The 17,624-nt window shown below is 42.4% G+C and overlaps 1 protein-coding gene across 1 annotated transcript in view; it reads right to left on the reverse strand.

Moving 5' to 3' along the window:
* Positions 1–17,624, reverse strand: part of GGT5 (gamma-glutamyltransferase 5) — a 104,773-nt gene that overhangs the window by 60,157 nt on the left and 26,992 nt on the right. The window contains exon 2 of the mRNA XM_075831915.1: positions 6,724–6,854. Coding sequence (XP_075688030.1) covers positions 6,724–6,854 — 131 coding nt within the window. The remainder of the gene's footprint in view (positions 1–6,723; positions 6,855–17,624) is intronic.

Genomic DNA, 17,624 nt, shown 5'->3' on the forward strand with positions numbered 1-17,624 from the left:
CAAAAAATACAAATGACAGTGTCAGAGAGACTGATCCAAGATATAAAAAATATATAAATTCAGGATCAGAGTCAACCACAGACCACACCAAGACACCCCTTGGGGGTGACTTGGTGTGGTCTGTGGTTGACTCATTTAGGGGCAGACATGCAGAATATGGGTTGGTATTTGACATGGATCTGATCCTGACTTTATATCTTTTTTTATATCTTGGATCAGTCTCTCTGAAACTGTCATTTGTATTTTTTTGTCCAGTGTGTACATATTTAGTATACCGTTAACTGTTGAGGTATTCTTGTATAGTATTGTCAATATCTTGACAATACACTGTTTGATTCCATGGATGTATAATATGATACATTTGTTGCTCCTAGATACCACTACCACATTTTACATTGTATGTCATGGTCTATGTATGCTTTTAAATATTTTCCAAATAAAGATATATTTTTTTGATATTGGTTAGTGCTTTACTTGTACTATGGTTATTTACACTTCTAGTATTGTTATATATATATATATATATATATATATATATATATATGTCTTCATAGGTATTCTATATCCAGTATTGACGTATATGGATGTTATTGCTGAAACAGGTTTTCTGTTTGGCCTGGACTTTATAGGTATTGATTGAACGTTATTGCACATCGGCTGGATGTGCCAACTGCCATTCCACCTCCTACACCTCCTGGCAGTACAGACCCTCTGACTACACCTCCTGGCAGTGCTGATCCCTTATTTTCTTTGCCGCTACCTCATCGCTATGATGGAGACGCGAAAACCTGCCGGGGATTTTTGAACCAGTGCCAAATCCACTTTAGCCTGTATGCAAGGGCATTTTCGACTGATGGTGCAAGGGTCCCTTTCATCGTCTCTCTCCTCACTGGCAGGGCCCTAGCATGGGCGAACCCTATCTGGGAGAGGCAAGGACCAGAGACCGGTGACTTCCAGGGGTTCCTACGGACATTTTGCACAGTGTTTGAGAAGCCTGGGCGAGTCTCATTGGCAGCTGCCCCCTTGCTGATCCTACGCCAGGGAGACACTTCCGTGGGCGAGTACGCCATCCGCTTCCGCACCCTGGCGGGAGAATTATTGTTGTGGTGGCTACATCCTGGCAGGGAGTGTCTCCTGAGATTAAGGACAAGCTTGCCGCCCGATGTTCTGCCGTCTACCCTGGATGACCTCATCCTTCTGGCCGTCCGGATTAACATAAGGATCCGAGAACGGTTCCAAGAGGCCCGTCGGGAGGGAGGACTCCCTAGCCCAGTTTCTACTTTGCAGCAACCCCTGCTGTCCTCATCCGCTGTTCCTCCAAAGGAGTCTTTAAGGATGGACCCTTGAAACGGTCCACCTTGGAGAGACAACGCAGATGCACTTCGGGACTCTGTCTGTATTGCAGCCTCGGAGGCCATCTTGTGCGTCTGTGCCCCCCAAAAGCCCCAGAGCCTAGGGTTGGTTGGAGAGACATCCTTGGGTGAAGAAGGTCTTTCTTCTAAATTGTCCATTCCCGTGACCATAGTGTCCGGTGAAAATACGCATTGGGTCTCTGACTATCTTGACTCAGGATTCGCAGCCAACTTCATTCGGAGAGACCTGGTCGACCTTCTCCAGTTGCCCACAACCCCTCTGGAGAGCCCTTCGATTGTTGCCTCGGTGAATGGACTACCTCTGCCAGACACAGTTGTCGCTGTGACCAAGCTGCAGAAGCTCCAAGTGGGAGCTCTTCATTTCGAGCTCATCTCACTTTTTGTCCTGTCTAAGGCTGTCAACCCTGTGCTGCTGGGCCCGCCCTGGCTCCGACTACATGCCCCAGTTCTGGACTAGAATTCTGGAGACGTTCTCCAGTGGGGTCCCGAGTGTCTCAACAGCTGCCTGGTACGGATTCATTCGGCTCAGCTTCCTCTGCCTCAGTCCTTTGCGGGATTGCCTTGTCAATATTCTGCGTTCTCGGAGACGCTGCCCCCACGTCGGACGTATGACTGTCCTATCGAGCTGATTCCTGGTGCATCCTTTCCCCATGGTAGGGTATATCCTCTCTCCTTGCCAGAGACTCAGTCCATGTCCGCCTATATTAAGGAGAACCTGGAGAGGAGATTCATACGGAAGTCCTCCTCTCTGGCAGGAGCTGGGTTCTTCTTCGTCAAGAAAAAGGATGGTTCTCTGCGTCCCTGCATCGACTACCAGGGTCTCAACCAGATCACGATAAAAAATAGATATCCGTTGCCAATAATTTCTGAACTGTTTGATCGCATACGAGGAGACAAAAAATGTTCTAAGATCGACCTGCGGGGGGGGGGCTTATAATCTAATCCGGATTCGCCGGGGTGACGAATGGAAGACAGCATTTAACACCCGTGACGGACACTACAAATATCTAGTAATGCCCTTCGGCCTGTGTAACACTCCCACTGTCTTCCAAGAGTTCATTAATGACATCTTCCGTGACCTCCTCTATGTTTGTTTTGCGGTCTAGCTTGATGACATCTTGATTTTTTCTCCAGATCCAATGACTCATCAGAGACATGTCCGTCAAGTTTTGCTGCGGTTAAGGGAGAATCCCCTGTACACCAAATTGGAGAAGTGCGTGTTTGAGAGAAATGTTCTACCCTTCCTGGGCTACATCATCACGGATCAAGACCTCAAGATGGATCCTGAGAAGGTAAAGGCCGTCCTGGAATGGCCACGTCCTCAAGGTTTGAGGTCCATACAGCGTTTACTGGGATTCGCCAATTTCTACAGACCGCTCATTCCATACTTCTCCTTACTGACATCTCCTATCTCTACCATCACCAAGAAAGGCATAGGTGTGGACTCCAGAAGCGGAATCCGCATTTAATAGCCTGAAGAGTGCCTTCACATTAGTCTCTATCCTCCATAATCCAGATGTATCTCGACAGTTTTCATTTGAGGTGGACGCCTCCTCTGTTGGTGCTGGTGCACTCCTGTTTTAGAGAGGTTCCAAGGGCAAGACAATGGTATGTGGCTATTACTCTAAACTCTTCTCTTCCGCAGAACGCAACTACTCGATTGGGGATCAGGAGTTACTGGCCATCAATTGGCCCTGGAGGAGTGAAGACGCCCTGGAGGGGGAAGTTCATCCCATCTAGATGGTTTTAGCTCCACTACCGTCCAGCCGACAAGAATGTGAGGGCTGATGCCTTGTCCAGGTCGATCGAGACAGAGGACACCATGTAGCCTCCACAAAGTATTATTGTCCAGTCTTGCATCGTCTCGGTCAACCCTCTGCAAGTTAGTGACATCCCTCCGGGGAGGACTTTTGTGCACCTGGCAGACAGAGGGAGAATCCTCCACTGGGGACACAGCTCCAGACTGGCAGGTCACGCGGGTACCCGTAAGACCCGAGATCTGATTACCCGCCATTTCGGGTGGCCCACGCTGCCCAAAGACATCATGGACTTTGTTTCATTCTGCTCGGTTTCCGCAGCTAACAAGGTTGCTCACTCCAAACCTGCTGGCCTGCTCCAGCCGTTGCCTGTGCCCGATACTCCCTGGCAGCATATAGCAATGGACTTTGTTACGGACCTGCCTCCCTCTGCGAGATGCAGTACGGTCTGGGTGGTGGTGGACCGATTTTTGAAGATGGCTCTCTTCATTTCGCTGACCGGTCTACCTTCTGCTTCTCGACTGGCCCCCCTCTTCATCCAACACATCTTCTGCCTGCACGGCTTGCCACGGCATATCGTGTCTGATCGGGGGGTTCAGTTCACCTCAAAGTTCTGGAGAGCCCTCTGTAAACTCCTCAATGTAAAGTTGGACTTTTCCTAGCCTACCATTTTCAGTCCAATGGTCAAGTCGAGAGGATCAATCAAATCATGGAGAACTACCTACTACATTTCTCACACAATAATCATTTAAAGGGAATGTCTCACGAATTAAACCTTTTTTTTTTTAAGTAAGTTACTTATTTCTATTATATTTTTACGTTTTTTGCTGTATTTTTTTTTTCTTCCACATGGTGGAAAGTATTAAAAATGTAATAATAATTTGACATGTTTTCCTATGTTGGCCACCAGAGGGAGCACTTCCCAGAATTACAGCAAGGTGAATAAGGCAAAGCAACCTGACTCACAGCTGCCGTAAACGTGGGAGGGAATCTCACCCCCCCCCCCTCCTACAAGCCAGGAAAAGGTGCCTTCAAATTGCTAAGCAGTGTCCGGCTGCCATTTTGGGTGTGATTCTGCAGCTGGCAGAAGTTATAGGACACACCAAAAGGCTAAGGGTATGTTCACACGCTTGCTAAACAAAGGGAAAACAGCTCCTGATTTACGGCCGTTTTTGGAGCTGTTTTTCCATAGAGTCAATGAAAAACGGCTCCAAAAACGTCCCAAGAAGTGATATGCACTTCTTTTTGAAAAACGTCTGAAAACACTGCGTGTGAACATACCCTTAGAATGATGAGAGTGAAGTGAACTACACAGACGCACACTCAGCTCTACTACACAGACACACACACACTCAGCTATACTACATCTGACACACACAGTCAGCACTTCTACATACACACACAGCGTTACTACACAGACACACACACACACACACTCAGCTCTACTACATCTGACACACAGTCAGTACCGCTACATACAGACACTGGCAGGGATTTTACAAGGAACACAAAGAAGCAACGACCCTTAGAAGATCAGAACAAGGACGATATGTTATCAGCAGGGGCTGCACTGATAATAAACTTGGCAGGGGATGACAGACTCCACGGCTGCACTGCAGGTATCGTCAGCAGAATACAAGGGCCGTTTATGTCAGCTTGTAGTCTGCAATGCAATGCATGGGCGGCCTGTCGGCGGTCACGAGAGCGGGGGTCTGTGAGAGAGAGAGAGGGACAGACAGAGACACACACCTTACCTGCAGTGCATCTGGTCTTCATAATGGCGCCTGCTATCTCCCTACAAACCGGCTTCTCTGCTGTTTGACTCTGACCTGCGTCTGCGCAGTACAGAGCCAGATAGCAGAGGCAATGGACGGCTGCTGTTCATTGTGCCCTATGCATTGTAGCTGCCGTATTCCATCTCTGTATGTGTCGTTAATCGACAGAGATCAATGAGATCGATGGTAGCGCTCAAAGTGTAGTAATGAATTGGTGGCAGTAGGTTTCCGATAACCTCTAGATTTTAAGAAGTCATCCTAAACATAAAAATTCCCATGCAGGAAAATAATGACATTTCCTTCGAGGTTGAAGTATTCTCATTTTAAAGAGGATCTGTCACTAGCTTAGTAAGGCCCAATCTCCTAGCTAATCTAATAGGCGCTGTCATACTGATAATGCTGGTGAAAATTGTGTCCCAAAAAGTTTATTATTTTAAAATGTTTCTAAATATGAAAATGTGGCTATACTAGACAAGTGGATGTCAACAGCAGCGGTTCTCCTGAGGTGGAGCTACCTCACAACCTCTGACACTGTCCTATCAGCATGAAACTGCTTCACACAGTGTGATAGACTGAGGCTGGAGGGAAGGGGGATCTCTTCAAATAGCCATATCTCGGGCTGTGGACCACCTAGAACAGTGGTATATGTAAGATGAAATTCTAATCTTTCATATGGCACCTGGATCGCAGTTCTAGCTGTGAAACAACCGTAGGTATCACCAGTTGAAAACACAGTCGGGAATGTTAGCGGTATACTATATGATCACACTGTGTTGCTGGTCTGGGAAGAGGAGAAATGTATGACACTGATTGGACACTGTCATACAGAAAACATTACACCGCCCAGAGTGAAAAGAAAGAGTCACCACCTTTTTGGCTATTATAACCAAATTAGCATATTTAGAAAAATGCTCATAACTTTGCAAATAAACGTTTTTGAAAAAAAATAAAATAAATAACACTGTAGTTATCAGAATCATAGTGCCTATTAAATTAGTTAGGAGATAGGGAATTAATAAACTGGTGACAGATCCTCTTTAAGTATTGTCCAACTAAAAACCGCTGATTATGTGAGGTTGTGCTGAGATTGAGAGAAGGAGCTCTGCTACAGTCCTAAATCATTAGTGTGGTTTTCATATGGCAATAAACAAGGAGGAACGAGATATCCCACACTCTTGTAAAATAAACTATTTATTTGGTCATTTTAAAAACAGGACAGCTTAAAATTATAATCCTGGGACCACGCTTACGCGTTTCAAACCTCTAAGGTTTCAAACCTCTAACCTTAGAGGTTTGAAACGCGTTAGCGTGGTCCCGGAATTATCATTTTAAACTGTCCTGTTTTTAGAATGACCAAATAAATCGTTTATTTTACAAGAGTGCTGGATATCTCGTTCCTTCTTGTTTATTGCCTCTAATACCTGCTGCCAATTCAGGACCTTTCTCTGGATATCTACGAGTACCATCACCATTCATAACGTGTTCTGGAAAAACAAATGGAAAATGCGGTGAGCGAACCCTTATATATTATTATTTGCTACAGTGTCTTTCATATGAAGTAACGAAAAATAAACAAATTAACAAGATTTAGTGAGTGCCTTACTATTTCTTTCTTCTGGCTTTGTTTTTCGATAAATTTTGTCCACGCTTTGGATATTGTAGTGAGCAACACTTAAACATTGTATTGAAGCCACACTAGCAATACGTAGTGCCGACTGTTTTTTTTTTTTATATTATTTTTTTTATCAATTAAAAAATTTATTTTTATATTCACTTTTATATGCAACACACTGAAATACATTTCATGAAACAACTTACTTGTAGAGGCATCATAAATAGTAAAGAAAACTCCTCCTCCAAGTCCTGAACTCTGCGGATTTATCACTGATGTACAAAGCAGAGCAGCGATAGCGCCATCCACAGGAGAGCCTCCTTGCTTCAGGATGTCTCTGAGAGAAAAAAAATAGTTCAAATGACTCCACAAATAGAACATATGTCCTATATTTTCTTGTTTTGTTTTTATACATAGCATATTTGCTTTATGTGATCTCTGACCACACTCAGGTCAAGCATGTTGTGGACAAGACATACATACAATCTGCTTTTCTTCAGTGGATATTTCACATACGTTTGCAAGCAGAGCCGCTGTGATAATCGTTAATAAAACACCCTCTTCTTCATGAATAGCAGAGAAATAAAAAAAAAACATGTTAAAAGGTATCAGAAAGGTCTCTGCTAGGCTCTGTTCACATCTGCGTCAAGGCTTTCTTTTCTGACAGATCCATGTTGGATTCATTTTTATTGTATCGATTTAGAAGCATAATAGATCCTAACGGACCACATTGACTTTAATAGCAGACTAAGCTATTCTGCCCAGGAGAAGCAAAGGAAGCTTGACATAATGGAAACTAACTGAAGAGACCCTATCAGAAAAATCCCATAAAAATGAATGAGGATTTTAATGAGTGTTTCTGTATAGGGAGATCTTGAGAGATGGTCTAAAGGGACCTTCACTTGGTTTGGTCGTTGTGCCATATTCAAGATGAATGTGCTGCCCCGTCTGTTGTACTTCTTTCAGGCTCTCCCTATCAACATACCACGTCTTTTCTTTACCTCCCTCTCTTCTTTAATCCTCACGTTTATCTGGTCGAACAAGCCATTGCGCATTGCTCGAACGACTCTGACACGCCCGAGATTTGAAGGAAGTTAGGGCTTGCCTGATATTCGCCACTACTACCAGGCGGCACATGGGTCAAGTTGGAACAATCCTTTTTAAATTTTCCTATTGCTGCGGCATGGTTGTTAGATCAGATCCCCCCCATCTGCGAGATCTCATTCTCTTATCGGTCCTACTCTTCGAGTTGGTTTCAGAAGATCCAAGAAGTGAAACGTATGGAGGAGCTTACGGCTTCCTTACGGGACACTCATGATAAGTTTATGCGCTCTTGGTCAACCTGGGTAAGCTTTGATAATTCTTCGGAGTATTTCGCTATGTTGTCCTAATAGTCTGTAGCTATGTATACTTATATTTTTTATGAGACGTTCGCTTATGGGATGGACGCTGAGGATACATCCCCCTTATACCCCTCTTCTTTCTCCCTCTTCCCTTCCCCTTTCTGGTTTATTCCTTCCCCTGGTATTCTTCTTCATTGTCCTATCTTTCTAACCTTCCCTATGGGTGATCTCTGTTATATGAGCTTAGTTGCACTTTTAGGCTGCTAGGGGTCACCATTGGTCCTGCCTTCTTTGGGGTTTTTTTGTGTTTTTTTCTGTGCTCACATGTTACACTTGTATATCATCGAGTCGTGATATGTTGTATGTTTCTGACGCAAACTTGTGATATATAAAAACAGAATAAAAAAAAAATACATAGAATAACATATAAAACTGCCAGTCTGAATATAGCTTTAGACACCCATTTTTAATGATAAAAGGGGAGTTCTCCTTTAATATAAATTGACCTGTCTATACACCTAACAGCCTCGTGCCTTTGGAGGACACATAGCACATGTCCTAAGCTGAATGTATAGACTGTTTCTGGTGGCTTCTGTCCAATTTACCGTATATAAAATATCTCAATAGATCGGCGCTACCAATCTTGACACTACATGTTCTGACTGTATGAGAAAATAAGAGACCTCCTACGCCATTTCTGGACTGCGGCATGAGCAATGATTCCCAGAAATTGGAAAACAAAGACCGCCCCCTCAGTTGAGGAATGGATATCTGAAATTAACCATTTACTGTTTATGGATCAAATGATGGCAGAAGATTGTAATAGTTATGATTTTGGAGAACTTGGTCGGTCTGGATTAATTTCCGCGCTAGTGCTGACATTGAAAGATGGCTCAGTTAGTATCATTCACATGTCATAATTGCACTTTTTCATTGTAGCACCTTGCGATAGGTCCCACCCCCTCCGTCCTATCTTTTTTTTTTTTTCCTTTTCTCTTCTTCTTTTACTTCTTTCATTTTTATGATGGTTTTTATATAGTTATTTTACAATAACTAAAAATATGATAGCCCTCACTGCTTGCTTGTAGGTGTTAGATAGCCATGGCTCGGATCTTATTTATTATCTTAGAGGGGCTTTATGTCGATGATTCCATATTGACATTGTCTCTGTTTAACTTTGTAATATTTTATCATCCTGTAATATTTTGTATAATGTGGACTTTGTTGTCCTTTTGGGTTTTTTCTTTTGTATTGTTAAACATTTTTTAATAAACATATACTATGAAAAAAAATACATTTCATTAGGTAAGGTTCCCACAGATCAGATACGCTGCGTAAAAGTACGTAGCGTACAGACCTAGAACCTGCAGCAAATTACGCCAAAAATAATGCACCAAATTGTGGGCTCGTCCCCCTGTTGTCCATGCAGTCTGGCCTCTTGAGATGATGCTGCAGCCCATGTGACCGCTGCAGCTGTGATTGGCTGTGCAGTCACATAGGATGAAACGTCATCCCTGGAGGCCAGCCTGGACGGACAACAGGAGAAAGCGTCACTATGACAACGGCTGGGCTGTAAGTATTAATTTTTTTAATTCATTTTATGCAAAAAAAGTTGTATTTTTTATTCCTATTTGCAGGTTTTTTTCAGCGAAATTGCAGCATTCCCGGCGCAAAAGTCGCAACACTTGGCAATCCCCGTTGAATTTAATGAGGAAAACCCTCAACAGAAAGAGCAGCAAATCTGCAATGAACACAAAATTCTCCAGCATTTACACTGTGTGGGATCCCAGCCTTAGGCTCTATTATAATTAGTTGCCACCATCAGGAACTTTTCCTGCTTTAAGTTTAGAGAAAAGACCAATGGATTACTGTCTTTTATGCCATGTTCCTATCTGAAGCATGACCTCAAATCTGAATTCATTTTTTTTCTACTGCATATACAGGAGGGATGGCTTGTTAAAGAAAAATTCAGTAACCGATTCATTTCTTTGAGACCCAAAAACTACTGCTAAAGTTCATCGGTTTGCACCGATCTTGATCAGGTCCATCACAATCCCTTTTCTGTATAGGATCCTTTATGACCCAAGTACAATCAGGGCAAATCGTAACGCAAAAAGTGTGAACCTAGCCGAAGTACAGTATTTGTGAGTTGATAACAAACGTGAGAATAATTAACTGTTCGGAAAGTGTAATACACAGGACAGTGCCTGCAAAAAGGTTGTCAATAGGCCAAAACACAGATAAGCTGCTTCGATTTAACAGAATTTTTACAAGAATCTAATGGCAGCCTGCCCAGGAGATGGGTTGAGAGTTCTCCAGCTGCAAACTCTCACTTATTTGAGGTCAGAGAGACTTGCCAGGTCAGCCAGGCTCCCATGGCTTTATTGCCCCCTTTGGTAAACATATGGTGAAGTGAACCCTGGAATTTTGAGGAAATTCTTACTTCTAATGGGAAAACAAGATAAAATGATTTAACAAAATTGGAATGTGTGAATGACTAATTTCTATACTAAAACAATGACAGAATATTTATAGTGCTGCTTCCAGATGTGTTAGCAGTTTTCTGTCACTTAACATAAATAGATGACTCTTGAATAAATGTATGTCCTCCTGTTTAATGTTTACATATCATCGATAAGTGTATCCTATAGGCTAGATCATGTATAAAAGTTGCATATTGAAAAAAAATAGCTGCATTTTACTGTTATTCAGAAAGCAGGTTTTCATTACAGCATTAATTGCCTTGAGCAAGAGTAGTTTTATTTTAGAAATTTTAAAGTGTAGCTAAACGTTTGACAAACTTCTGACATGTCATAGAGACATGTTAGAAGTTTGGATTGGTGGGGGTCCGAGCACTGAGACCTCCACCAATCGCTAGAACGAAGCAGCTGAATTGCTCGTGTGAGCGCTCAGCCGCTTCGTGTCTGTTCAGCTTTTTGTATCGGTGTATGGACTCAATAGAAAGTCTATGAGCCTGTACTCCGATACATCAGCTTTCCAGAAAAAGCCGAACAGACACGAAGCAACTGAGAGCTCACACGAGCAATTCAGCTGCTTAGTTCTAGCGATTGGTGGGGGTCTCAGTGCTCGGACCCCCACCAGTGACATGCCACTTTAAGTCGTTATTTTTTTTGCAGCGAATTTTGTAATCACGAAAAACATAGCAAAGAACCATGACAAAACTGTTTAAAAAAGTCTCCGGTAACTATACCCTAATAAAGAGTAAAAAAAAAAACCTGGTGTGGTTGGATAACAGCAGCCAGCTGCATCTTTGACTGTTTTTGGCAAAAAAACATTTTATAAGCAAAGCTAGAGGTGGATCAAAAAGGACGGAAATTTATAAAAAAAAATACTAATACATCCTTTTACTTTTGTGTCCGTTGCTGTGTTTGGCTCAAAAAACTGCATCAAAACAGCATGCGTGATCTTGGCCTAAATGTGATCTGAAGATGACACACTAGGCTGCCAAGGAGCCTAATATGATGCTTGAGATGTTAGAATGAGAAATCTTATGGAATTTGGCCTCCTACCTGCCAGTGCCTACCAAGAACGAACATTTCAACGACATTCAAAATTAGGAGAATAGAGCAACTGTAATCTAATATTTTCATGGACTGCAAGATAAATATGATCATCTTATGATAAATAACATTTGGTGTCATTAAGGAGTTTTAAAGAGGTTCTACAGATTTTCGTTAACCATTTTGGTTGCAAGCTACTACTGAGCATTTTAGATCACCAGAAGCTAAACCATATCATACTTGATCAATAGGTTATTGATGCTTTGTAGCTGGGTTACCAAGACTTGGATACTGGGTCACTTGGGACTGGATGATAGAAATATCAATCTTATCTACATACAACTTTTTGGGGACTTTGCTTGGATAATCTATGAACAGAGGTATTGTTTGTCATTCATATTGAGCAATTTGGTGGACTGAGGTGTATCACAACTATAATGAGCGGCTGAATTGTTTCAGGCATTAGTCTTGAGATTTTTGATGAATTGCTATAGTTTTCATAGTGAGACATTTCACTTAAGCCAGAATCACATACACACAGTTTTGATGCCGTTTTTGTGGCAGTTTTTGTATCAGGTTTTTTTTAGCCAAACACAGAAGTGGACACAAAAGAAAGGAGACGTATCAGTCTTTTCTTTATACATTTTCTTCCTCTTGGATCCACTTCTGACTTTAGCTTAAAAAAAAACTGACCCAAAAACTGCATCAAAACTCTGTGTGTAGTCCTGGCTTTAGTGAAGTTTTAGGCCAGGATTACACATCTTTTTGATAGAGTTTTTTGAGCCAAGCGCAGGAGTAGACACAAACAAGAACGAAGCATTAGACTTTACTTAATAGTTTTTCTCTATTTTGGACCCCCTTTCTGGCTTTGGCTAAAAAAAAAACTGGCCCAAACATTGCATCAAAACTGAGTGTGTGATCCTGGCAATAAGGCTTTTATTATGGCCATCTGACAATGTTCTCCACTTTTACATTGATATAATATTGTGTAATGTAGCCGTCCGTCCCAAGACTTTTAAAGGCTATGTACACCTTTTTATATAAAATTGTGCATTAGTGTGATTGATGCAACTTTCTAAATACATTTTATTAAAAATTATTTTTACCTTTTTGAGATAGAGCTGCTTTGTATTCTGTATGCAGAGCAGCTGTATCGTGTGCTCAGACCTGTATCCGTCTGGTCCGCGGGACTGACGTGTTCAGTGTCAGCGGGTCCTGCGTGTGTCTGACATGCTGGATCCACCTGTTATCAATCACATCTAAGTTATGAACTTAGATGTGATGGTTAACAGCTCGATCCTGCATGTCAGATACACTGCAGGACCCACTGTCACTGAACCCGTCAGTCCTGCGGACCAGACGGATACAGAATTCAGCGCAAGATACAGCTGCTCTGTATACAGAATACAAAGCAGCTTTATCTAAAAAAATAAAGAATTTTTATTAAAATGCATTTGGGAAGTTGCACCAATCATACTGATGCACAATTTTATATAGATTCATATATATATATATATATATATATATATATATATATATATATATATATAAACAAAAATAAAAACGATGTCAAAGGTTTACATAGCCTTTGATCTTTACATAACCTTGTTATTATCTGGATGAAGATATGGACACTACAGTACAAATATTTACCAATAACTTATTAGGATATTGCCAAAGACAACGTGATATGTGACAGACTGTGTCAACCCTAGATATAAAACGGTCTGTTTTAAGTTTAAATACTGAAATATTTTTTCTATAGTGGTTACTAGTTATGACAGTTATGAACAGTAGTGTACGTAGAAAAGACGGCCCTATAGAAAAGATTAAACTGGACCCCCTATTATGGTGTTGCTTTTTGCCACCCAGGACTGAAGGGCCAGGTGATTGTTACCCCCCCCCCCCCCCCCATGTCTTTTCTACAACATTTAGGCCACTTCTCCACCCACTTGTTTGCAAAAAGTAGTTCCTCAGAAGAGAGCTCTACACAGGTTCTCGCAATCCAATAACAGCCAGGGCTGTAATAGTAGCTTCATGAGCTGACCTTATGGTACGCACACCCTTGGCTATGAAAGGGATAAGTCTTTGAATATCTGTGAATAAAGAATAAAGTTATTGTTTTTATATGGCTTGGATCAGGGGCGTAACTAGGAAAGACTGGGCCCCATAGCAAACTTTTGACTGGGGCCCCCCCTCCCCTGGGTGTCACACAACCCCCCCCCCCTTGTAGATAGTGCCTTTTTTACAGCCCCCCCTGTAGATAACGCCATACAGCCCCCCCTCTGTAGATAGCGCCATACATCCCCCTGTAGAGAACGCCATACAGCCCCCCTGTAGAGAACGCCATACAGCCCCCCTGTAGAGAACGCCATACAGCCCCCCCCTGTAGGGAACGCCATACAGCCCCCCCTGTAGAGAACGCCATACAGCCCCCCGTAGGGAACGCCATACAGCCCCCCTGTAGGGAACGCCATACAGCGTTCCCCCCTCCCCCTGTAGGGAACGCCATACAGCGTCCCCCCTCCCAAAAAAATGCGACCTACAGTGTGTCCTACAAAATACATGTATCCCCTCTCCACAGGACAGGGGATACATGTGTGATCTCTGGCAGCGATAGGGAGAACGGGGGACTGAAAGTCCCCTGAACTTCTCCATGACAAACCTCGGACTATCCCCTATACATGTCTTTTGCTCTATTTTGAGCCTTTAGGACCAGACACCATTTAGCCATTTTTAGCACGTGTTAGTTAAATGGCTCTAACTTTTTTATTTGTTGGGCTAACGACGTGATTTTTGCGACGTTTTTTCCATAGACAAAGCAGGTTTAATTTTTTATCGTTTTTATACGCACCTTTTTTGCTATTTTAGAATTTTTATTCATAAAGTTTGAAAATAATAGTAAAAAAGTAAGCTTTTTTACATTTCAGCTATTTTTTTTTTTGGTAATAACATAGTCTTACCCTAAAATATACCTTTTATTTGTGATCGTCATTGTCTACCGTAAATCTTTATATATTACATGTCTATATTAGGGTAATTGGGTCAGCGCTAGCGTTACAAAAATGATTGGCGGGGGGGAACGTTTTTTTTTTTGGGTGGGTATTTTATGTGTATTTATTATGTACATTTTTTTTGCACTTTACTTTATTCTTTTTTTATTACTATGGTCTGTCCCCCAAAGGTCAAAGAAGACCTTTGGGGAACTTTATATATTTTTTTTCTTTATTTGACACCATGTTTTTCCACTGTAATTGGGGTTGCACAGCAGCCCCAGTTACAGAGGAAATCAGCCCTCTCATAGTGACGATTGTCACTAATAAGGCTGTGCTGGGTCTAGTTAGACCCAGCAGCAGTCTGTCACTAACGGCACCCGGCGATCATGTGACCAGTCACATGATCACCGGGAGGAATAGAGACAGCGCCGCTGCTGCTGTCTCTATTCCTGTACACAGCGCGCATTCAGCGCTGTGTACAAGTGATCAGAGAAGACAGAAGCAGCGAAAGCTGCTTCTATCCTCTCCTCAGGGTCCCCGGCAGTCACTGACAGCCGGAGACCCGACATTCAGCTGCCCGATCGCGCGGGCAGCAAGTTAAAACCCGAGCCGTAGAAAGTCTATGGCTCGGGTTTTAAGGACCCTGACCGCTGGCCATAAAAATACAGCCAGCGGTCGGGAACCAGTTAATGGCAGAGCGGGGAGATACCTCCCTGCTCTGCCGTAGTGTTCAGTGGCGTCCCGCTGTAGCAGCCATAGCGGCTCCTAGCGGAGCCTCCGGCCATGGTGGGGGCCCGTGCCGGCGGGCGACACGGGCCCCCTCATGCCGCGGGCCCCGTAGCAGCCGCTACTGCTGCTACGGCGGTAGTTACGCCACTGGCTTGGATGCAGTGCTGCTATTATATCTGTTATAATTGCATTGCTGTGCTGGTACTTCACTATGGTAAAACTTCTTAAAATTTTCCCTAGGCTCTCCAATCTCTGCTGGAGATGTAAATCTCCTAATGGGACTTTCTTCCATCTTTGGTGGGAATGCCCTATAATCAATGCTTTATGGATCAAAGTGTTTCAATTGCTGATTAAGCTATGCAAAGCACAAATTTCACTGGACCCCGGCACTAACTTTACTGGGGTTGGGTATGGACCTTTTTCCCAGTGAACAAATTACTACTATATCACACACCTTAATCATTACAAGGGTAAAAATTGCCCAACGTTGGAAAGATGACTTTCTTCCAACGTTGAAAATGATAATTAAAGGTATTAATGATAACTGTTGGCATGAACTAATGTATGCCGGTGCCAATTGTAGACACTACCATTTACTAATTAAATGGAAATTGTGACTTGATAGCTCATTCAGTACTCTACCTCCAACCTATTTCTAAATATTCTTAATATTTCCTTTTGATATTGTTAGGAAAAGTCTTTCACACTTAGATTGTCATGACTACTAGTCAAGCTTCTGGATGGCCCTGGTGTGAGTTGCAGAGCCACTCCTATTTCTCATTTTGCACCTATCAGGGCCAAGGGTGGAGTATTTGCATCTCTTCAGTTTTCTAATTGTTGCTTCTGATTTCTTGTGTTTGAATGCGTCTGATCAAGCTCCTGGTTACACCCTGATGAATTGGACCTTGGCTTTGTCTTTTGGATTAACCCTCTGCTCACTGATTTAGACATTCTGCTCTCGGCTGGTTTTGACCACTGCAGGTCCTGGTATTCTTCTGTTTTGCGATTTGGACTTTTAGTATCTCCTGGTTGTGTGCTCTGCTTGCAGATTACCCCTCTGGCTTGTCTGGTTGTCTGTTATGGTATTGCCTGCATTGCCCTTCCTGACCAACACCGTATTCTGTAAAAGCAACCTGGGTTCTATGCAGCCAAATCCAACTTGCCTTGCGGTGGGCTCTGGTGAAGACCATAGAGTAGCCTTAGACTCTGCTGACCAGTGTGGTGACGGACTTGAGGTAGCTGATTTACCTGTAAGCTTGATCTGGACAGTCTCCAGCTGCCTTTGGGGAATTGCTCGTATAGCAATTCCATAAACTTGCACTCTGGGGAATCGCTCAATAGTGACTCTTTGACATAATCATATGCCTTTAAAAATTGTCTTTTCCACCATGGAACCTATGCATGGCCTGGTGGGTCTGACACAGCTGCTAAAAGATCTGATCAAAAGGATTCAACGCCATGGAACTGCGCAGGTCCAAGTGTTGCTGAATGGATAGTTGCTTATTCATTTTTTCAATTAACTAAACAGTAGACATAAAGCTTATATCAAGGTGGATGTATCAATGGTCAACTTTTCACCTCATCTGGATAGAACTGGCATGTCCACCACACCTCGTACATTCTTGTGACATTCCTGTGTTTGCCCAGGAGGAATGTTCCTCAGGAAATACTGGTGTGGGCAGGAGTCTCATGACATCAGTGTTAATATGGACAGAATCAAATATTTAGTAGATAAGGTATCAAAGTATATTTAGGTATATATGTTAATCGTAATATGGGATTATGTTAGGATGCATTTATAGATATGGATATTGGATTATTGTATCGGTCATAAGCATGTACATGTATTACAGCAACAACATACATATCCATGTGTTTGTGTATCCCAGGTATGGTGTTGGGTATGTCAGGAATTGTGATGGAATACACAGTGAGCTGATCATTATCACCCATAAAACCAGTTCCTTTGTCTAAAATCTCAAGAAACAATATCAGACTTGTTGGTGGTTGCTGGGGACAAGTCATAAATGTCGGACTAAAAGGACGACATATTCCAACTTCCCTTATTTGGATATACTCAAACACATTCCATCAGAAATGTACAATTATCTAATGGTATGACCAATCAGGACTGCCACATTATAGTCAATGACTAAAATGTGCATAAAAAGAGGGTCCATGGAGAAGATGGTAGGAGCAGCAGGGAAATTGATGGAGAAGCAACACCACACAGCTGTGTAGGAGAAGACCACTGGACGGTAGATATGATCATATCATTTGACTTGTAATATTGTGCAAATGTATATTTATATGTCTTTTGTATATTTTAGTTTGTTTAGTCTATTTTATGTTGGGGTTTCTGTAATGTCTTATGTATTATTTTAAAAGCATGCTATATTGAAAACCTTATAAGGAGGCATAGAATTGTTTACCATGTGATCTAAGACTTTTGGATGTAATAATAATATAATAATAATAATCTTTATTTATATAGCGCCAACATATTACGCAGCACTTT

The sequence above is a fragment of the Rhinoderma darwinii genome, chromosome 1 (assembly GCF_050947455.1).
Source record: "Rhinoderma darwinii isolate aRhiDar2 chromosome 1, aRhiDar2.hap1, whole genome shotgun sequence".
Lineage (NCBI taxonomy): Eukaryota > Metazoa > Chordata > Amphibia > Anura > Rhinodermatidae > Rhinoderma > Rhinoderma darwinii.